General features: G+C 42.1%; 1 protein-coding gene across 2 annotated transcripts in view; it reads right to left on the reverse strand.

The window, feature by feature from the left end:
- The window catches only part of CSMD3 (CUB and Sushi multiple domains 3), a 1,168,516-nt gene that overhangs the window by 362,345 nt on the left and 782,365 nt on the right, over positions 1-23,806 (reverse strand). For both annotated transcript variants that reach the window (XM_005287288.4, XM_008168301.4), the window contains 2 exons: positions 5,297-5,453; positions 54-245 (listed from right to left, as the gene is read on the reverse strand). In XM_005287288.4, the coding sequence (XP_005287345.2) occupies positions 54-245; positions 5,297-5,453 (349 nt within the window). The remainder of the gene's footprint in view (positions 1-53; positions 246-5,296; positions 5,454-23,806) is intronic.

A 23,806-nucleotide genomic window follows, 5' to 3' on the forward strand; every position in this document is an offset into this window, starting at 1 on the left:
CTCAATTTCTTTTTTTTTTTTTAAACACATTAAAGTTAAAAAGAGTCTACTACCAATACAGGATGGCAGAGGATAGTCCCATGCCCTTCTTTCCCCTGTCATACACTTTAGAAGGCTACTTCCATGGAGTGTGTAACCTGGATTGCATCCATAAATGATAGTACTGCCAGCAAAATGGCCTTGGTCACTGATCTTGTATCCAAATTGTGGCACACCAGGATCCTCACAGTGTGAAAGCTCAAAATCTGTAAAGAGAATAAAGAGTGGAGTAACAGAATTAAAATGATAACACACATTTGTGAAATTAAACACTTTTTGTCTTCCAGTCTGAACATAGCATATTTTTTATTTTTCATTTGGCAACACATTTAAGGTTTGTTTGTTTGTTTGGTTTTTTAAATGGGACTAGAAAGCTGGCTAGATTGTCAGGCTCAATGGGCAGTGATCAATGGCTCGATGTCTAGTTGGCAGCCGGTATCAAGTGGAGTGCCCCAAGGGTTGGGCCTGGGGCCGGTTTTGTTCAACATCTTTATTAATGATCTGGATGATGGGATTAATTGCACTCTCAGCAAGTTCGCAGATGATACGAAGCTAGGTGGAGAGATACATATGATGGAGGGTAGAGATAGGGTCCATAGTGACCTAGACAAATTGGAGGATTGGGCCAAAAGAAATCTGCTGAGGTTCATCAAGGACAAGTGCAGAGTTCTGTACTTAGGAAATAAGAATCCCATGCACCGCTACAGGCTGAGGACCGACTGGCTAAGCAGCAGTTCTACTGAAAAGGACCTGGGGATTACAGTGGATGAGAAGTTGGATATGAATCAGCGGTGTGCCCATGTTGCCAAGAAGACCAATGGCATATTGGGCTGTATTAGTAGGAGCATTGCCAACAGATCGAGGAAAATGATTATTCCCCTCTAATCGGCACTGGTGAGGCCACACCTGGAGTATTGCGTCCAGCTTTGGTCCCCCCACTACAGAAGTGATGTGGACAAATTGGAGAGAGTCCTGCGGAGGGCAACAAAAATGATTAGGGGGCTGGGGCACATGACTTACGGGGAGAGGCTGAGGGAACTGGGCTTATCTAGTCTGCAGAAGAGAAGAATGGGGGGGGATTTGATAGCAGCCTTCAATTACCTGAAGGGGGGTTCCAAAGAGGATGGAGTTAGGATGTTCTGAGTGGTGGCAGATGACAGAACAAAGAGAAATGGTCTCAAGCTGCAGTTGGGGAGGTCTAGGTTGGATATTAGGAAAAACTATTTCATTAGGAGGGCAGTGAAGCACTGGAATGGGTTGTCTAGGGAAGTGGTGGAATCTCCATTCTTAGAGGTTTTTAAGGCCCAGCTTGACAAAGCCCTGGCTGGCATGATTTAGTTGGGGTTGGTCCTTTGATCACAGGGTTGGACTAGATGACCTCCCGAGGTCTCTTCCAACCCTAATATTCTACGATTCTAAAGTTGATAGAAAAGTACAGGATTTTCAAAGGGGGGCCTAGGAAAAATATTGTGATTCTCTGTGAATGTGTGTGTGTGTGTGGGTGTGTGTTTTAAAGAACAGATATTTTTTCAGGTAGAATTTCCCACTTTCCCACTTTCAAAAGATACTAGGACCCTCAGACTAGGTTTACACTGCAATCTATAAGTGTGACTGCAGCATACATAAACTACTTAGATCAAAGCTATCTTAAGTAACAATAGCAGTGAAGTTATGGCAGCACAGGCAGCTACAACTTGACTATGTATCCAGGGTCCTTGGTGGGCAAGGCTTAGACTTTGCAGCTGCAGCTTTGCTGTTATTATTACCAGAGCTAGCTTTGATCTTTAACATGTGCTGCAATCATACCTCCAGCCCGACTGCAGTGTAGACATACCCTAAGTCTCAATGGAAGTCTTTGGACTTGTCTACACCAATTAGATCATTGCAAGCTGGGGTGTAAATGTGGACCCTGCTACCGTGCACTAAACATTCTGTAGTTTTCTCTAACCTACCCCACTTTGAAACAAGAGTAGATTAAAACACACTATAGTGGTCTATTAGTGAGTGGCAGCAGGGTTCACACTGACATCTACTGCATGGTAGATTTACATCCCAGATTCACGTGAACTAAGTGTTTGTGTAAACAAGTCCTCAATGAATGACATTAAACAGGCTTTAATTTCTTCATGCTGTTTGATTTTCCTTAAGAAAGGTTATAAACTTTCCTATGTTTAAGACATAGCCTTCAAAAACTGCACGTTTTTAGTGAATGTGCTGTTCACCTCTTCTTACTGCAGCTGCTATGCCTACGGCTCAGTTAGCCAGTGAAATACAAAACATTTTGATTATTCTTAAGTTGAACTTGAACTGATCTAAAAAATAAAAACAACAACAAAATTGAGGGCTCCATACATTTGGTTGGCAATTGCTTGTTACAAAGTGTAATGCACATATATGTGGTAAATTAAATTACAATAAACTGTAGCACAATCAGTGAATAAAAAAGTGCATTGACAATAGTCTGAATTGAAAAGCAGAGTATATTGAGTTTAATTTGCTGAGATTATCAATATTCTGAAAAAGTCAGAATTTTCCTTGTCTTTATGATGTATTTCAGATCACATTCCTTTCAGTTGAGAACCATGAAATCTTTTTTTTAGTGCTGAGTAATTACATGGCTTGAAATGGCTATATGTACTATAAATACCATCTACTTCTAAAATGTTACAATAACTTATAACCCAACACTAAAATTAATTGTCCAATTATCATGATGACACTTTGATTTAGTTTGACAACGAATGTGTAGGCGCTCATTAGCAAAATTGCAGAGCATGGTTGTTTGTTGTTGTTTTCTTTTCAAGCTTTAAATTAAAACCCTCTCCTTTACCAAAGCCACATTGTTTGAATACAAACAAGCCCTTTCATAATAGTTAACTACGAAAGGGCTTCCATTCTAATCCTTCTTTCAGAAGCCCATGACTTTCAGAACTGGGGGATTGAAAGGTTCAGGCTGATCCCAGCCGGAAGATGAATTGTTTGGGAAAGTCACTTTTGAGAATAAGGGGAGTAGGATAGTGAGATAAAAAACACACTTGTTTATTACAAAATTCCAGCTGGGGTTAGAAAATTGAAATATGGCCAAAAAATAGCTCTCGTTTAGAAGAAGTGCATGTGAGTGTTCCAGTGAAAATTACTATTGATTTGAACAAGTTAGGGAATCTGGGAATCTCATTCTATTGGAACACAAGCAAATTTTAATAATAGCACTTAGCTCATAATGTGCATGGGTAATAAGGGCATATGGTGCATGTGTCCCAGACATTCCCACATATGGCTGAAGAGGAAGCAAAGAAAATGTTCTTCACTTCCACCATCGCATGCACAGTCTCAAATTGAAGAACTGTGCTGAGTGGTTGACAATTTGCGCAACATTCACACTCTCCACTCAGTTACTGAAGTATGCTTTATTAATTGTGAAGAATTTTCATTTACTTTACAACAAAACTGCTCAGATTTGGACTGAGCTATCTATTGAGATGGAAACAGAAACATGACTTGTTAGGTTAAATGATGTGTCTTCTCTACTTGAGTTTCAGCCAGTATGGCTCACTGAGAATATGGAGATGACAGGGACCTTCATGCCATGACCTGTGAGTTGGATCATTGTTCTGACTGAATGCTAAAGGCCAAGAGGGAAGTACTGAGTCCCATTGTTGCCCAAAATTTTCATTTGTTACCCTGAGGGTGTGGGGAACAGGCATGTGAGGTCCATGTTTAAGAATCTAACTCTTGATGTTGGCAATGAAGCTAACTATTGACTTGTGTCCCATCACCCATTTTCTGGGAAAGTCACTGAGAAGGCTGTGATTAGAACTGGTGAATAATGAATATTTTTCAGGGTAGCAGCCGTGTTAGTCTGTATCCTCAAAAAGAACAGGAGTACTTGTGGCACCTATATATATATATATATGTTTCACTCTATATGCATCCGAAGAAGTGGGTTGTAGCCCACGAAAGCTTATGCTCTAATAAATTTGTTAGTCTCTAAGGTGCCACAAGTACTCCTGTTCTTTTTAATGAATATTTTGGTTCCCTGGCAGTTCTGAAAAATTAAATAAAAAAGTTTTGCTGTGGATCAAATCAAAAACAAATTTTCAACTAGTCAAAAAGTCAAAAAAACTTTCTTCAGGCATTTTCACAAAAGCAAAGGAGGACTAGATTCATAAGATATTGGGGGGGGGGAGGATGATGACGACCCCCTCTCTTGTAAGTTTTAGTCCAGTGTTTAGGGTACATGCTTAGGATGTGGGAGATCAAGGTTCAATTCCTCTCTTTAGCTGATGAGGAAATGGGACTTTGAACTTAAGTATCCCACTTTACAGGGAAGTGTTCTATCCCCTCGGGTAAATCTTTCTCAATCTCGCCTGTTAAAGCTGTTTCATTTGCTATAAATAATTAAATATTCCTTGGAGCAGGAATTTGAAGTACGGTTTCTCACATTGTAAATGAGTATCCTAATCCATCAGGATCTGAAGTCATTCTCACTCTCTTTCCCTCACCCAATGATTATTCATTATCATTCATAGTAGCAATTCATAGCCCTTTATGTTATGGTTTGTTTGTTTATTTTCAGGGGACTGTGCCCCAAGGAAAATTTAGCAAAACAAAACCAACATAATTTGCTTATACCACAAACTCTGTGAAATGTGTTTTACTTTCACTTTGGAAATTCCAGAAAGTCAATGACATGTATAATAATACTGAAATTCCATACCTGATCAGACCAGTTGGTTGTCTAATCCAGTATCCTGTCTCTGAAAGTGACCGGTACCAAATGCTTCAGAGGCAGCGCTCATTCCCCCATCAATAGACAATTAAATTATACAGTAACTTATCCATGAGGATGTTTCCTGGTAATTCTAGGTGGTTAGTGATTGGTTATCTTCTGAAGCGTTCATTAGGTTTTTGTATTTATTTTAAGACTAGCTACTATAATTTCAGATGTTTTTATTCATGTAGATATTTAATCCTTCTCTGAATCCTATTAAGCTCTTACCTCTATAATATCTTGTGACAATGAGTTACACTGTATAATTTCCAGACTAGAATATTTGAGTAATACAGAAGCTAGAGTTCCAATATAATAAATGTTTGATTTGGGCAGAAAGTTGAAAATGGATTATTTTGAGAGAGTGATGAATTGGTGGCAATATTTTACCAGTTTTTATCATCATTTGAATTTATGAGTAGGAACAATGACTGTTTCAAGCCATGAACAACATAAATCCATTATTCTATTTGTCTGCATACTTACTGGTGTAAACAAGCTGAAAACCTTCATCAGTTCCCTCTGTATCTGAGTTAAATTCCAACCACAGATGATTTGAAGTACTACTTAGTGTCAGTCCTCTCAATGAGGCCCCAGTAAATGCACCCAGCAGGTGAGCTGTGTTGTCTTTTCCATCATATATCTGTAAAACAAATGTGACTTGTACAATTTAAAAAAAATTCAGTTACAACATAATTGCACACGTCTCTATTAAGTGGAAGGATGCTTATTGTACTTGGATCTATTGTAAGTAAATTTAGAGAGCTCTTTATGCATATGCTGTTTGTTTTTCCTGAATTATGATATAATTGTGGTGATTTTTCAAATGCACAATTTAAAATATGTCAGTTCTTTTTTGCATGACAATTGAAGTGGAAAGGGTTGCCATTTCAGCAAAATGTTTTTAAACATCTGTGTTTTCTTTGCCATTCCCAATATTATAACATTCACCACAACATATCAACATATCATATTATTTTGTGTACGCACTTCTGCCTCAGTCCTGGAAGTGGTGTAATGTAAAAATGTAATGTCTCCCCAGCCTTGAATGTTAAACAAATCTCTGCAAAATATTACTAAGTAAAGAAAGGTACACATATATCAATAAAATAAAAGGAATGAGAATAAAACAAATAGAATAACTGGCTCCTTAAATTGGAAGAACAATGCAATTCATATGTAAACTGGAAACCAAGATTTTTATTTATTTTTCTTCAAGAGATGTTTTTCCCCTATTTAACAATGGACATTGCTATAGAAAAAAATAAATAAAATCCCAAACATTTTAAATAAACTATTCTAATAACATGTAGCAGATTTCATTGCAAATTTTGTTCTTTTTAAACATTAGAAGAACAGGAGTACTTGTGGCACCTTAGAGACTAACAAATTTATTAGAGCATAAGCTTTCGAGGACTACAGCCCACTTCTTCGGATGCATATGCGCCACAAGTACTCCTGTTCTCCTTTTTCGGATACAGACTAACACGGCTGCTACTCTGAAACCTGTCATTAAACATTAGAGGTTGTTACATTCCATTCAGCCATGAGAAAGTTAAACTGTAATTTGATTAACTGTAGTTGCTATGCTTAACACTTAAAATCTTTGACAAATAAGTTTTAAGAATGATTACATTTGTACATGACTAAATTCTGACCTTTGTCTTATTCCTGATTTCCTGCACAGTGAAACTCAAAACTTTTCCTGTCAAATAAATAGATATTCATGTTCAATGCTAAATAAAGTCTATTTTTATCAGTGGAAAAATTATTTAGTGTTTGCATTTGTAAATATGAATGTATAGCAAAATCAACACAAACCCAAAATACCATTCTTACCCAATGTATTAAACGGGAATTTAAAATGTGTCCATAACTATTATGAGCTCCTTTTTACATCTGTGTGGAAGATTTACATACATAACTCCCATTTAGCATTAATCAGAGACTTCTGCATAAGCCTCTAGTAAAAATGGAATCTGTCCACTATCTTTCAGATGATCATCTGAGTGAATGAGGTATAGCACTTTCAGAATGAGATTACAGAATAACACCAGTGTCTGGGCCAACATTCCTTGTCTCAGTCAAAACAAGGAAACAACAACAAAAACAAACAAACTCACAGACTTTAATGCTAATGGCTCTGTGTGAATTACAGTACAACTATCCCATATCTGTTACATAGCCTCTGAACTTCTAATAGCTAATTCACTGTTTTATTAGCATTTTGGAATATTCCAAAGTACTAAAGGCATTCTATAAAACAAGAGTCTTCTATTTAGGTGAAGCCATGTATGTGATGACGAACTAATACAATGGAATGTGTTTTATTAAAGTGTTGGGAGAATTTACGTGAATTTTCATAATATTGTGGCTTCCAAGTCCAGCAAGATTTGTTCCTGTAGAATTTCCAAATTCCACTAGAATGGAGCTTAAGAAAAAGTAGTTACTGTGGAGTGTCAACCAATGTAACTCACAGGGCCATTAAAAAAACCCTATGGTTAACTAGAAGTTTCTGTTCATTGTAAATAAATGCTGCACTGTATGTTAGAAGACTATTTAGGAAAACAATCTCTTGGAGATTCTGTTATTAAATACTAATTACTTGCATCAGTAATTTCAGATCTCTGGAGATCTCCGGAGATTAGATATCAAAACATTCTTTTTTGAAATACAGTAAGCATAGGCAAGATTATTTATGCCAAAGTACTCGATGCACTATTTCGTAACCACTTTCAAAATCAGGTTCACATATAGCTCCTTATGTAGACGTTACTTCCTTCAAAGGCCTTCCAGAAAATGGCTACAATATACTGAAATTGCAAGACAGCTAACTACCAGATATCCAACTTTATAATTGTCTGGTATGTTTTGTGTATAAACTGCATATGTTTCTCCCAATGAAGCTTCTGTTCTATATGCTCCTCAATGTAGAAATCTAAATAATATTTCCAACAGTGCAGTATTTGTATTCAAGAGCCACAAAATCAGCAACTCCAGGTATGATACTCTCTATTCCAAATTCCTGAAATGGCTCATCATCCACTATCACATCATATTTAATCTTACTATGATCACCTTCAAAGATCTGCATAACTCTGCCTCTCCCTGCCTATCATACCTTGTTTAACTGTTCATTGCCCTGCCTCTCCACTCGGCAGCATTCCCAGCCTTTGCTACCAGTGTGTCATCTTACTGTGGGATCACTTATATAACCTCTTCCACGTGCCTATCATACACTATATAACTTCACTGTGCTCATCTGAAAAGCCTCTAACCCGTCCACAATTATGTCTTTCTTAAAGATCCACTTCATAAAGTTGAAAAGATCACTATTAGATGTTCTCACTCCCAATTCCTCTATTTGTCTGTCTGTCCTTAGGTTATGAGTCTTTCAGAGCACAGACTGGTCCTTTTGCATGTCTGGAAAGTGTCTCACACATAGTAAGCCATAAACAAACAAACAGCAGTGCACCATTCTCAGTTTCACACCTGGCATAATCTCTGACTGGCAACAATGGGCCACAAAATAGATTACAATTTCTAGCTGTCCTCATCACAACTTGTAGAGAAGCTGTGCTTGCTCGTAGACAACAAACATAATAGTGTGTAATCTGGTATCTGGGCAAACAGTTCCTTTATCTTTGCTAATTTAAACTAACATACAGAAAAAGACCTGGAAACAAATCAAACAAACAAACAAACAAAAACAAAGGATGTTCAGAAGAACACTGTGATATGATTCCTAACTATACTGTATGTAATTAACATTGCTGTCCATATATACTTTATAAAATAAAGGATTTTTTTTCACATTGAGCCTGAAATAATATTATCTACTTTTCAAAGGGAAGGGCAATAAGTAAAGAAATTGTGTAGAAGACATCTGACCAGTATAAAAAGATGGGGGAGGGGGAGCTGAGTCCATAAAGGTGATGAAGAAAGTCTCTCACACACAATAAAATCCTGAAATTCCTGAATTAGAAATGACAAGAACTACCAACAAAGAAGTCATTTCTTAATATTAGAATCTAAGTTTAAGAAGGACCAGGATTATTTGATCATTGAAGACAGCAAATAAAACTGTTACATAATTCAGATACTGACATTGACTACATATAATGAAAACACACCCTTGGCCTTGAGTATAAAGGGCTTATAATATACTGCATAAATAGAAAAGATGGTAAATTATTTGCATATAATACACAGTAAAAGAACAAAGAGTTGGACATATTGAACAACAAATAAATTATGTACAAATAGTCTTAGCTATTAATGTGTTATGGAAAGCTTTGCTGAAACTACAATTACCCAATTAATCTATCTCTGTTCCAATACCAAAAAGGCAAATAAACACTAGATTTTAGATTGAAAGTTTTTCAGGGCAGGAACCATTTCTTTCTATATGTTTTCACAGTCTCTAACACTTAATAAGCATTTTGCTCAATTATTATAATTAATAATAATCAGCTAAAATCCTCATCCAAATAGATAGAAAATCAAGTCTCTAATTATTAATATGCCAGCCATGGTCAAAGAGGTTTGAATTATTACATGAGAATTTGTCTTAAATAGAGCTTCATGAATTCTGTAAAAAGTACTGATAAAAATTCATTTAAATAAAATCCACACATTTTCTCTGATGGCATTTTATGTGAATAATATTTTGTCTATCGTCCCGTCCCTCAGAACATCTCAGAAAGTGGAAATCTTGCAAATATTTCATCCAAAGATGTTAGTGTGAAAGTTCTCACAATCACATTAAAAACTCTGCTTGGCCTCCTCATTCAATAAACAGAAACAATATTGTGTAACTTAGCTGACCTGTCACTAATGAAGAAGAATAAATGCCCAAAGATGTAATCTGTGTTTAGTAGAGCAACTGACCTATAGGCCAAAATATGTTTGCATTAAGTGTTCAAACAGTTTCAAATGATGAACCCAAAAACCAGACAAGTTGTTCATATTGAAGACATGATGGTGATCTTGAAGGAGAGGAAAGAATGTGTCTGGTGATAAAACTGTCTTTCTGAACCTCCTGGGATATCACTAATCTGTTGTGCGGCAACACAGGAGGCAAATAAAGTGCTGGGTAAAGTAAGAGATGAGGAGCTTAACAACACACTACTGGTGGAAAATAAGCACTCAGGGAAATTGCCCTAAAACCTATACTCCATTACAAAATGCAAAATTTCAGAGTGGAAGGGAAAGTCATTTCCCAGGGAAATGATGCTTTGCCAAAGGCTCTCTCGTAGAGAACAGAAGAGGAAGCAGCTTGTGTGTGTATGTGGCTTGTACCTACCCAATCTTGGAATAAGTTTAGTTCATGGGCCCTGTAGCAATCTGGGAAGAGCCAGGGTGCAAGATTACTCTATCCACACCTTTCCTGTGTCAATACATGCCATCCCTATCTGTGCCGACCCTGAGATGACCCCAATTTGTCCCCTGACATGGGGGCTTCTATACGGCGAGTTTACATTCAGCTCTGCACATGCCTGAAGGTATTGCTGTGCCAGGAATATTCCATGCAGCCATAAGCACAGATTAAAAAATTAGTAGGTACTTTGCATCCACCAGCAGCCAGCTCCCCTCACCCCCAGCGCCTCCCGCTGGCAGCTCTGATGATCAACTCTTCCCCCTCCCTCTCAGCGCCTCCCGCCCTCTGCGATCAGTTGTTCCACGACATGCAGGAGGCGCTGGTGGGGGAAGGGGAGAAGCAGGGACGAGGCATGCTCAGGAAAGGGGGAAGAACTGGGCGGGAAGATGAGGAGCGGAGCGGGGGTGGGACGAGGCAGGGTGTGTGCTTGGGGGAAAGGTGGAGTAAGGGCAGGGCCTGGGGATGAGTAGGGGTTGAGCACCACTGGGGAAAGGAAAAAGCTCATACTTGTGCATGCCGGGGTCTCATATTTCCTTTGTGGCCACTTTGCACAGTGTAAATATAAAGAAATAAAGAAATTACAAGATGTTAAGAAACACTGAGCCTTAGAATAAAAACATCATTGTTTCTAGACTCTCAGAAACTATGGTGATGAGGGGAATAGCGGTACCTAGACAGATGGATAATTCACATGGTAAGCAATGAACAATTCTCAGGGCAAAAATGTCAGATTCAAATAAAAATAAAAATAATGATTATTAACTGAACAGGGTAGCACGAAAGTATATGCACTAAAGACAGAGTGGATGCCTAGCTTAACTTTATTTACAAGTCCTTGAAAATTGAATTGAGATTAGTAATCAGGCTAGGCCAGAGGCACCGCAGCAGAATAAATGACTTTTGAATTGGAATTGAAAGCAGACCTGAAACAAAGAAAACCATTCTAGGAGAATTAGTGGTACACTATACAGCCATTTAAATCACATCTGACTTAAAGATAAAACAACTTGTATTTGATGGCCCTTCTGCTGATCCTGCCAAGCTAGTTAAAATTGATATCTCTTAAAGACCCTGGCTTTATTTTATTTTTAAACGTACTTAAAAAAAAAATCTGTCCTTGGTTAAATATATGCTGAAGACACAGTAGTTTTTCATAGATACACCTGGATAAAAATATTGGAGTAACTTTTTAGTGTTCAACCCTACTGAAATGCATGATAGATTCAGGGTGTACAGTATAACCAATGCATAATTTTGTTGATAAGTAAGTATGTAGCATGTGTGACCAATAACTAACATAAAGATTATTAATAAATTACAAAAATTGGTACCCGTAGTTTCCTAAAATCTCCCATAAGTTCAATTCATGAGATAAATATTCTATGCCTTTAATTTTTCCCCCCAACACATACTGTATTGCAAATTTCATCAATCTTCTTACTATAATAATCCTTTCCCACTGTTTAGGATGACAACTGAGTTCTCTCCAAAGTTGACACTAACTGGGAAATGACTGCCTAGGAAGGAATACTGCAGAAAAGGATCTGGTGGTTATAGTGGATCACAAACTAAATATGAATCAATATTGTAATTCCGTTGCAAAAGCAAACAAATAAACAACTCTCCACCCACCCCCCACACCCCAACATCATTTTGAGATGTATTAGCAGGAATGTTGCAAGAAAGACATGAGAAGTCACACTACTTAGAACTGGTAAAGACTTAACTGGAGTACTGTGTCCAGACCACACTTCGGGAAAGATGTAGACGACTTGGAGAAAATATAAAGGAAGCAGTGTGGGCCGAGGGATGTGCTGGCTGTGGCTTCCCGCCGCCCCCATTGGCCTGGAGCGGCGAACCGCGGCCAGTGAGAGCCAGCGCAGATCGGCCGAACCTGCGGACACGGCAGGTAAACAAACTGGCCCGGCCCACCAGGGTGCTTACCCTGGTGAGCCGCATGCCAGAGGTTGCTGACCCCTGGGTTAGACATTAGGAAAAATGTCCTAACTGTCAGGATAGTTTGGCCCTGGGATAAACTGGTCAGGCAGGTTATGTAATCTCTATCAATGGAGGTTTGTAAGAACAGGTTAGGCAAAAACCTGTAAGGGATGGTCTAGATAACACTTAATCCTTCCTCAGTGCAGGAGACTGAACTAAGTGACCTACTGAGGTTCCTTCCAGTCCTACATTTCTACAATTCTATGATTCTATAAACCTGCTTTATGGATCTGCTAGCAGGTTTGTTGTAAAATACACCCTACTCTATGCCATATCCACAATGGAAAATAATTTCAAGGTTTGCTGGGGTTACTGGAATTCTCTGTCTGATTCATTGTACAAGAGAACAGAGGGGAAATGGCCCCTGGGGCATTGGAGGAGAAAGGGGGAAAATATCATGCATTTAAATGTAAAACAAAAACAACAACAAAACAACTTTTCCTCAGGCTGAGTGAATTGAATATCAATCTAACGTACATTTCAACTGAGAACACTGGGAAATCCCCTCAGTCTAATACACTGGCATATAAACCCAGATTCAATGTGTTTGTATCACTTTCCTTTTCAGTCTGTTCTCCTTTCTTATATTTTATCCAGGTTACACTACTTAATAGTATTACATCTTTGGATGGATAAGGAGAAAATGGCATAAGTCATTCACTCGGTTACTACCACAGGCCCAGTGATCATTTTCCACATATTTATCTTGCAAAGAGAATGGCAGCACCTAATATAAGTTCCTTCATGAGATCTGTTCCAGAAATCGTGACTAAGGGTGAAACTCTGGCTGCACTAAACTCAATAGGAGTTTTGCCAATGACGTCAGGGGAACCGTATTTCACCCACAGTCCAATGCTGAAGTTAGCAGGAGTACTCATGAGTTAGGGGTGTCAAGATTGGCCCACTAGCTTGATTTTAATGTAGAAATGACCCTTTTCTTGATACCCCAATATCCAAATAAGAATTTGTGCAGGCTATGCACTAAATGCATAGCATAAACAAGGATTCTGAAAACATGATTTGGCCTCAAAATGATATATTTCCCTTTACATCGCCCCAATGCAAGGAGATGACTCATGATTTGCTATTGCTAATTATCTATGTGGCATCTCACTGAAGACATCAGAGTCTACCTGTGTGAATCATTTTGAAGGATTGATCTTCTTAATGGCTCCCATCTGTCTTACACAAAATGAATTAAATATTGGGAAAAGTTTTTTTTTTTTAATATATTACATTTTAAGGATGTTTTTAATTACATAAATACTGTGTGGAAAATATACTATTTTCATTGATAGATGGACCCAAATTCCACCTCTTGAATGTCACAGACCCACCTGATGCTTCTGAGTGTTAGCATTTACATTTGGATACCTGATTAAATTGGCTATTCATTCTAGGAGGCTCAATTATCAACAGTTCTTAGAGCTACAAATGAATATAATTTAAGCTGTTATTTGATTTCGGTTATGAAGATTTTACCAAAGGAAGACCTTTTTTTAAATAAGTGTGCCCTCTTTTAACCAACCTACTTTTGGGAATTTGCCATCCCAAACAGAGATAACATATGGATATGTAGATCTACACCTTTTGAAAGAGGCAGAACAACACAATATTGACAGCTAAAGCTGAAGCTAGCATTGCGTTATCAAACATATTGTTTATTCCGTACATCAAACAGAAATGTGGATTTGAGGACAGAATAAGGCTCATATGTGTTTTTGTGCATGTACTAGCTTTTATCCACCAAAATATACCATAATCTTCTGCTTCTATGTTTTCATGATTATGGTACACAAATGGATTATGATCTCAGGGATAGAAAATTCTTAAGAAACAAAAATTTCAATTTCCATGCAAATGTTCCTAGTATATATATAGAGAGAGAGAGAGAGAAAGAGAGAGTGCTCCAAAAACTTATTTACAGGGCACATTAATGTCCTAGGTCTCATGTACACTATGAAGTTAAGTCAACATAAGGCAGCTTATGTCAACCTAACTATGGAGGTGTACACACTACAATGCTCCTCTCGCCACTGTAACTTGCCTGTCATGCGGACCTAATAAAACCACCTTGGCAAGAGGCATAGCGCTTAGGGCAACGCAGTTAGAGAGACTCAGTATCAGTGGAGACACTGTGTTGCTTGCGTTAACTTAAGTGGCCTCCAGAAGGTGTCCCACAATGCCCACCATGACCGCTCTACTCACTGTTTTGAACTCTGCTGCTCTGCAGCCAGTTACATAAGTATTCGCCCCTCCCCTTTTAAAGTTCCAGGAAGTTTTGATATTGTTCTTCCTGTTTGCTCAGTATGGAGAGCTAACATAGGTACTGCCCAGAAGACCATGCCATCTCCACTCAGCAAACACTCTCCTGCTTGGAGTAGACCAGTGGTGGTGGATCTCCTGGGTCTGTGGTGAGAAGAGGCTGCGCAGTCACAGCTCCACTCCAGATGCAGGAACTTTGATATCTATGGCTAGATCGCTTGGGGCATGGCGGAGAAGGGCTATGACAGGAACATGCAGCACTTCCATGTAAAAATCAAAAAAATGCTGCGGCGGGCATATCGGAAGGCAAGGGAGGCAAATAGTCGTTCTTGTGCAGAGCTGCAGACATGCTGCTTCTACAAGGAGCTGCATGCCATCCTTGACAACGACTCCACCTCCACCGCTAAGAGCCTCGTGGATACTTTGGGAGGCTGGAGTCACCAGCTACCAGAGTGAACTCCGAGGACAATGTGTTGAATGAAAGAGTGGAGGTGGAGGAGGATGGGGGACATGTGACAGGGAGATCCGGTGGCATGGGCAAGCAAGGATCTCTTTTTGACTACAGAGCAGTCTAAGTCTCCCCCAGCAGTGTAGCTGTGCAGAGTCTGATGCAGGGGAGGGAACCTCTGGTAAATACTCAGTTTGCTTCAATATTGCAGGGACACATATGCTCATTTACTACTTTTTTAATCAGGCTAGAAGAGGTAGTGAAAGAACCTATACAAGTACATTTGCTATCTGCTTTCTCATTCCCCGGTACAGCTAGGCAGTGGGAGCCTGTGGAAAAGTTTGTTTATGCACACCTGGATGCAGGGCCGCCAAAAGCGGGTTCGGGCCCCAGTGAAAAAAATATTTCGGGCCCCCTAGCAAGGGCGAACCAGCTAAACAGAGCCGACGAGGGGGGGGGGTGGAAGGCGGGGAAGCCGGGCCCCCTTCTGGACCCTGGACCGGCTAAACAGGGCCGATGAGAGGGGGGGAAGCTGGACCCCGGGCCCCCTTCCGGACTGCCGGGTCCTGGTAATTTGTACCGGCTTCCCCCCCTCCCGTCAGCCCTGCCTGGATGTCCCATGAATCCTTCATACAGATCTCTAGGAAACTTTTCTTTCTGCAATCCTCTGCCAAAGGTTTCTTGGTAGGGATGCCTTGTTTCTTCCCCCACGGTAGGACACATTGCCACGCCACTTGGCAATTACTTCAGCAGGCACTATTGCAGCACACAGGCTAGCAGCATATGGACCTAATGTATCCACACGCATGCAGGAGGTGCTCCCTTGCAGCCTTGGTTACCTTCAGGAATGAGATATCAGCTACAATCATCGCCGCCTGTAGAAAACGGTGCCAGTATTCACTACGATAGACCTAGGTGCTTGTACTGATAACCTAGTGCAACCCACCAATTTGTCCCAACTCACCCCCTCTCCTGCAGGCTGTACTCACCATGGCTGGGGCTGCCACCATGCTGAATGACTCCTAAGGGAAAGTGAGAAAGTTATGCTTGTAACTTGTTTGGATCCAGGAGTGTAAGTGCACTGACAAGAAGACCTCTGTCCATTGTTTCTTAACCAGATGCAAATGTGGCCTTAAGGGTCCCCCTCATGCACACTGGCGGAGTGGCTCGGGCAGATAAGTAGAAGAAAGAAGAGGTCTAAGGAAGACATGTTCCAGGAGGTGCTGCAGTCCTCTGATGCTTCAGATTGTGAGCAGAGAGCTTGGAGAGAGGCAATCAATGAGAAAATGTGGAGGGATACGGAGAAAAGAAAGCAGGACCAGGAAGAGATGCTGATAATGCTGCTCAGGGAGCAAACAAACATGCTGTGCTCTCTGATTGAACTTCAGGCTGAACATATCTGTGCTTGCCTCCCCCTGCAGCCCATACAGAACTGCATTCCAGGACTTCCCTACATTCCCCCCACGCACTCCAGGTATCTTCCATTGCCACAACAGTACCCCAGGCACTCCACTCTACAGGACATCACGCACAATGACAGTTAGACATACAGCCAGCTGTGAGATCCTCGTTGGCCTACGTGCCTGTGAATTCACTATCCCTTCCCCTTTAAAGATACTTTTTCTTGTGTGTAAGAAGTTTAGTTCAGAATGACATAGGTATGTTTGCATGGGTGTAGAATAAAAATCAACTTATGGAAAGTGAATGAATCTTTATTATTCTCCAACACATGGTGACTGCTGCTAACATTCAGAGACAGTAGCAATAGGTGCATTTGTATTGTTATAGTAGTACACACACAGCAATCATTACAATGTTCATACTACCATGCAAAAAAATAATGCCAGGTTCAACACATTACAGTAGTTCACAGTTAAAATGTTCCTTCAAAGTCTCCCTGATCCACATAGTATCCCATTTAGCCCCTCTGATAGTCCTGGTATCTGGCTGCTCAAAGTCAGCAGACAGCTGTTCAAATTCCATGTGCCACCCATGGGGCAACTTCTCCTTTGCTACACAGATATTATGAAGTGCATAGCAGACTGCTATGACCATTTCAACACAGGCCCAACAAAGAAAATAACAGAACATCACTAGCTGTCACCTTCAACCCCCAACTAAAACCTCTCCAGCGCATCATCAGAGATCTACAACCTATCCTGAAAGATGATCCTTTACTCTCACAGATCTTGGGAGACAGACCTGTCCTCGCTTACAGACAACCCCCCAACCTAAAGCAAATACTCACCAGCAACCACACATCACTGAACAAAACCACTAACCCAGGAACCTATCCTTGTAACAAACCCCGATGCCAACTCTGTCCACATATCTATTCAAGTGACATCATCATAGGACCTAATCACATCAGCCATACCATCAGAGGCTCGTTCACCTGCACATCTACCAATGTGATATATGCCATCATGTGCCAGCAATGCCCCTCTGCCATGTACATTGGCCAAACCGGACAGTCTCTACGCAAAAGAATTAATGGACACAAATCTGACATCAGGAATCAAAATACTCAAAAACCAGTGGGAGAACACTTTAACCTGTCTGGTCATTCAGTGACAGACCTGCGGGTGGCTATCTTACAACAGAAAAACTTCAAAAACAGACTCCAACGAGAGACTGCTGAGCTGGAATTGATATGCAAACTAGACACAATCAACTCCGGTTTGAATAAGGACTGGGAATGGCTGAGCCATTACAAACATTGAATCTATCTCCCCTTGTAAGTATGCTCACACTTCTTATCAAACTGTCTGTACTGGGCTATCTTGATTATCACTTCAAAAGTTTTTTTTTCCTCTTAATTAATTGGCCTCTCAGAGTTGGTAAGACAACTCCCACCTGTTTATGCTCTCTGTATGTGTGTATATATATCTCCTCAATATATGTTCCATTCTATATGCATCCGAAGAAGTGGGCTGTAGTCCACGAAAGCTTATGCTCTAATAAATTGTTAGTCTCTAAGGTGCCACAAGTACTCCTGTTCTTCTTTTTGCTATGACCATGGGGATATTGCCCTCACTGAGATCTAACCCGAGGAGACAGCACCAGTGACCCTTTAAGCGACCAAAGGCACACTCAACAGTCATTCCATACCTACTGAGTCTGTTGTTGAAGTGCTCCTTGCTGCTGTCAAGCTGGCCAATGTATGGCTTCATGGGCCATGGTGCAAGGGGTATGCTGGATCTCCCAGGATCACTATTGGCACTCCACATCCCCACTCATAATCCTCTGGTCTGGAAAAAAGAGTCCCTGCTTGCAGCTTTCTGTACAGGTCTGTATTCCTAAAGATGTATGTGTCATACACCTTCTCTGACCAGCCTGTGATGATATCGGTGAAACAATCTCAGTGATCCACCAGCACTTGCAATGCCATAGAAAAGTAGCCCTTTCTGTTGATGCACTCCATCTCAATGCGGCCTGGGGCACACAGTAGGGATCTGTGTGCTATCTATTGCCCCACCACAGTTAGGAAATCCCATTGCTGCAGAGCCATCCACTATTTCACACACATTACCCACAGTCACAGTCCTTCATAACAGAAGGCAATTAATGACCATGCACACTTGCATCACAGCAACCCCATGTGGATTTCTGATTCCAAACTGATTCAGGAATGATCAGTAGCAGTCTGGTGTTGCCAGCTTCTACACAGCGATCGCCACTCACTTCTGTGCCGTGAGGGCAGCTCTCATTTTAGTGTCCTTGTGCCTCAGAGTAGGGGCATGCTCCATACACAGATCCAGGAAGGTGGCTTTGTTCATCCAAAAGTTCTGCAGCCACGGTTCATCATCCCAAACCTGCATAACAATGTGATCCCACCACTCCGTGCTTGTTTCTCAAGCCCAGAACTGATGGTCCACCATGTGTAGCTGCTCCATGAATACAAAAAGCAATCCTGAATTGTTTCTTTCTATGGCACACAGCAAGGCAGACACCAAAGCATCATCATCAGATTTGCATCTCAGAAAATACTGCAGGATCAGGTGTGTTATATTCATAATGCTCACCACAATATTGGAGAGCAGTCCAGGATTCATGCTTTCTGATGGAGATGGCAGATGCACAGGTTACAGGGGCTGTTGAAAAGTGGTGAGAAATGTACTAGGAAGCCCATGGAATGATGGGCTAGTGAAAACTGCATCATGGGATGCTGCAACTGCCCGCATGAGACATTGCACAACCTTCCCAAAACACCCTGCGGTGGACGATGGTGAGTTGCACATTGGGATAACTACCCATGGTGCATTGCTCACTGTGTCAGTGCAAGAGCTGCTACTGTGGATGTGCTCCACCAACACAAGCTGTGTAGTGTGGACATGCAAAAGCGGTTTAATTATAGCAGTAGCTGTCCGTCAACCTAACTTAAGTTGACTTAACTTTGCAGTGTAGACATGGCCTTAGAGCTGGATCCCACACAGTGTGAATGAGTGCCAAGTAAAAGTGATGAGTAGAGCAGGGAGTTCAGGGGAATTTGATCATGGATAGCTGTTCAACTCAGACACCAATCTCTCTCCCCACTCCCCCAGCAGCTTCAAGAGCCAGGCCTCTTTAGGATAATAAGAATCATGTTTACAGCCATGTTTTCTCAGACATTACAGTCTCCATAAGACATATCTCCTTTTTACTCTGCACATTTGCAAGTAAAGAACAGACAAACTGGAGTAGTTAACTTGCCACTCAATGCATAAGTCTACACCTATTCCTTAAACTCACTCATGCCCATGCCCTTTTCTTGGAGCACACCACACTTGCACAGTCCTGATGTGATAGAAATTTTAAAACTAATGAAGCAGCAGCGTTACACAGAGGATCGTAAGTTGTTAACCTATTGACTCAATCTTCATTCAGTTGTTCCTCCAAATTTTCACATTGCGGACCACTTCTTCAAACAGAGATTCTTTCATAGACACATCCCCTCCCAATCACTCAATACCACATGTTCCCTGAACATCTGCAGTCACTGGTTACACACCAAGAATTGACAATATTAAGACAACAAACTCATATATGAACCATGCTCCCTCATTTTGTATCTAAACTACTAATTACTTTTTGCCCCTTGTAGGTCTGATCTCTTTAGGGCACTCTGCAGTTTGCTTTCACTAGAGCTGGTCAGAAAAAAACTCAGATGGCACCATTTGCTATCAGCAAATGCAGTTGTCAAAAACAAAACACCATGCAAGTATGCTGATTTCACTAAAATTTCGTTTCAGAGGGGGGAAAAAGTGGATTTTATTTTTTGCAAACTCAAAATCTTCCATGAAACAGAATACTGAATGTACTTGTTCATAAGCCAAATATTTGGGGTAAAAAAGTGGTGCATAGAAGAGCAGGGGTTGGGTTATAAAAGGGTATACACCAAAATTTGATGATTTAAACTCTATGGAATCATTGAATTGAATATCTAATACATTGTCGTTTTGTTTACCTGTACCTGTGGTGCCATTTCCCGCAGCTCCCATTGGCTGGGAATGGCAAACCATGGCCACTGGGAGCTGAGGGGCTCCGTGCCTGTGAACGCTCCAGGTAAACAAAACATCCAGGCCCACTAGCAGCTTACCCTAACAGGCCAGGAGCCAAAGTTTGTCACCCCCTGAAATATAGGGTCGGCTTATGAAAGGGTCATACAGTTTTTGCTATTTTTACCTATCCATCTTGTGAGGTCATCTTATAAACGAACGGGCTGATGAACGAGTATATGTGGTATGTGTTCTTTGCACTTGCTGCTCCTTGCACTTTCAGTTTTAGTTCCACCTGTGAATCTGCTTTCAGTTGAAATTATACATGACACAGAACCATTGTCCTAGTTAATTAAAGGCATGGTTATGTTGAATGATACATTATTAATTATTAACCTTTTATTTGTATTGAAATAAACTAAAAATGAAAATGTGTCTTTTTTAACCACCTCTCCCTTCTCCTCCACCAGCTGCAAATGTTTCTCCTTCACAGAGGCTAGTGAACATTAGAAAGAGAAAATGGAGGACGCGGGACGATATGTTCACGGAGCTCCAGATGTCCTCCCATGCTGATAGAGCACAGCAGAATGCGTGGAGGCAGTCAATGTCAGACATGAGAAAAGCACAATATGAACGAGAGGAGAGGTGGCGGGCTGAATGGCGGGATGAAAAGAGCAAGTGGCGGGCTGAAGATGATAGGTGGCGTCAGCTTGCAGACAGACGGCAAGAGTCAATGCTCCGTCTGCTGGAGCATCAAACTGATATGCTCCAGCGTATGGTTGAGCTGCAGGAAAGGCAGCAGGAGCAGAGACCGCCGCTACAGCCCCTGTTTAACCAACAGCCCTCCTCCCCAAGTTCCATAGCCTCCTCACCCAGACGCCCAAGAACACGGTGGGGGGGCCTCCGGCCACCCAGTCACTCCACCCCAGATGATCGCCCAAGCATCAGAAGGCTGGCCTTCAATAAGAGTTAAAGTTTTAAAATGTAGTGTGTCCTTTTCCATCCCTCCTCCCCCACCCATCCCAGGCTACCTTGGCAATTATCCCCCTACTTCTGTGAGGAATTAATAAAGAATGCATGAATGTGAAAAAACAATGACTTTATTGCCTCTGCAAGCGGTGCTCGAAGTGGGGAGGGGAGGGGGGGTGGTTGGTTTACAGGGAAGTAGAGTGAACCGGGTCGGGGGGGAGGGGGTTGGAGGGTTCATCAAGGAGAAACAAACAGAAGTTTCACACAGTAGCCTGGCCAGTCACAAAACTCGTTTTCAAAGCTTCTCTGATGCGCACCGCGCCCTGCTGTGCTCCTCTAACCGCCCTGGTGCCTGGCTGCGCGTAATCAGCGGCCAGGCGAGTTGCCTCAACCTCCCACCCCGCCATAAATGTCTCCCCCTTACTCTCACAGATATTGTGGAGCGCACAGCAAGCAGCAATAACAATGGGGATATTCTTTTCACTGAGGTCTGAGCGAGTCAGTAAGCTGCGCCAGCACGCTTTTAAACGTCCAAATGCACATTCCACCACCATTTGGCACTTGCTCAGCCTATAGTTAAACAGGTCCTGACTACTGTCCAGGCTGCCTGTGTACAGCTTCGTGAGCCATGGCATTAAGGGGTAGGCTGGGTCCCCAAGGATCACGATAGGCATCCCCAACGGTTACTTTCTGGTCCGGGAAGAAAGTCCCTTCCTCCAGCTTTCGAAACAGACCAGAGTTCCTGAAGACGCGAGCATCATGTACCTTTCCCGGCCATCCCACGCTGATGTTGCTGAAACGTCCCTTGTGATCCACCAGGGCTTGCAGCAGCATTGAAAAGTACCCCTTGCGGTTTATGTAGTCGGTGGCTTGGTGCTCCGGTGCCAAGATAGGGATATGGGTTCCGTCTATGGCCCCACCACAGTTTGGGAATCCCATTTCAGCAAAACCATCCACTATTGCCTGCACGTTGCCCAGAGTCACTACCCTTGATATCACCAGGTCTTTCATTGCCCTGGCAACTTGGATCACAGCAGCCCCCACCGTAGATTTGCCCACTCCAAATTGATTCCCGACTGACTGGTAGCTGTCTGGCGTTGCAAGCTTCCACAGGGCTATCGCCACTCGCTTCTCAACTGTGAGGGCTGCTCTCATCCTGGTATTCTGGCGTTTCAGGGCAGGGGAAAGCAAGTCACAAAGTTCCATGAAAGTGCCCTTACGCATGCGAAAGTTTCGCAGCCATTGGGAATCGTCCCACACCTGCAGCACGATGCGGTCCCACCAGTCTGTGCTTGTTTCCCGGGCCCAGAATCGGCGTTCCACGCCATGAACCTGCCCCAGTGACACCATGATTTCCACATTGCTGGGGCCTGTGCCTTGTGAGAGGTCTATGTCCATGTCAATTTCCTCATCACTCTCTTCGCCGCGCTGCAATCGCCTCCTCGGCTGGTCTGAGTTTCGCCTTGGCATGTCCTGGCTCTGCATATACTCCAGGACAATGTGCGTGGTGTTCATAGTGCTCATAATTGCAGCGGTGATCTGAGCGGGCTCCATGATCCCAGTGCTAGCTATGGCGCCTGGTCTGAAAAAAGGCGCGAAACTAGTATCTGACGGACCAGGGGAAGGAGGGAGGGCGGGAGGGAGGGCGGGCCGAATGACGACATGGCGTACAGGTACAGGGAATTAAAATCAAGAACGGTGGCTGTGCATCAGGGAGAAACACAAACAACTGTCACACAGAATGGTCCCCCCAAAGATTAAACTGAAAACCCTGGGTTTAGCAGGCCGTTGATTTGACGGAGGGAGGGGGAAGGAAATGAATACAGAACAAATCTATTTTTTACATCTTAAGACGACGGTGCAGCGTGACTGATAGCCCTCGGCATCTTCTGGGTGCTTGGCAGCAAATACTGGGCGCTTGGCAGTTAGTGTACTACGATGGCCTTCAGGCCTATTGCACAATCTGCTGCTCCAGGAAGATTCTGCTAATGTGCGATGATCCAACTTGTAATAGGACGGTTACCAGTCGTAATACACCATCTACTGCCAAAAGGCAAGGGGCTGGTGCAATGCAGCCCTACGGCTGCCAGCACCCAGATCGCCGATGAAGGCTACCAGTCTACTGCACCGTCTACCGCCAAAAGGCAGTTAGCTGCTGCTGCTGTGTAGCAATGCAGTCCCACGTCTGCCGGCACCCAGATGACATATGGTGACGGTGAGCTGAGCGGGCTCCATGCTTGCCGTGGGTTGTCTGCACAGGTAACCCAGGTAAAAAGGCGCAAATCTATTGTCTGCCGTTGCTGTGACGGAGGGGGAGGGGCCTGACGACATGTACCCAGAACCTCCCGCGACACTGTTTTGCATCATCCGGGCATTGGGATCTCAACCCAGAATTCCAATGGGCGGCGGAGACTGCGGGAACTGTGGGATAGCTGTGGGATAGCTACCCATAGTGCAAT

The sequence above is a fragment of the Chrysemys picta genome, chromosome 2 (assembly GCF_011386835.1).
Source record: "Chrysemys picta bellii isolate R12L10 chromosome 2, ASM1138683v2, whole genome shotgun sequence".
Taxonomy (NCBI): domain Eukaryota; kingdom Metazoa; phylum Chordata; order Testudines; family Emydidae; genus Chrysemys; species Chrysemys picta.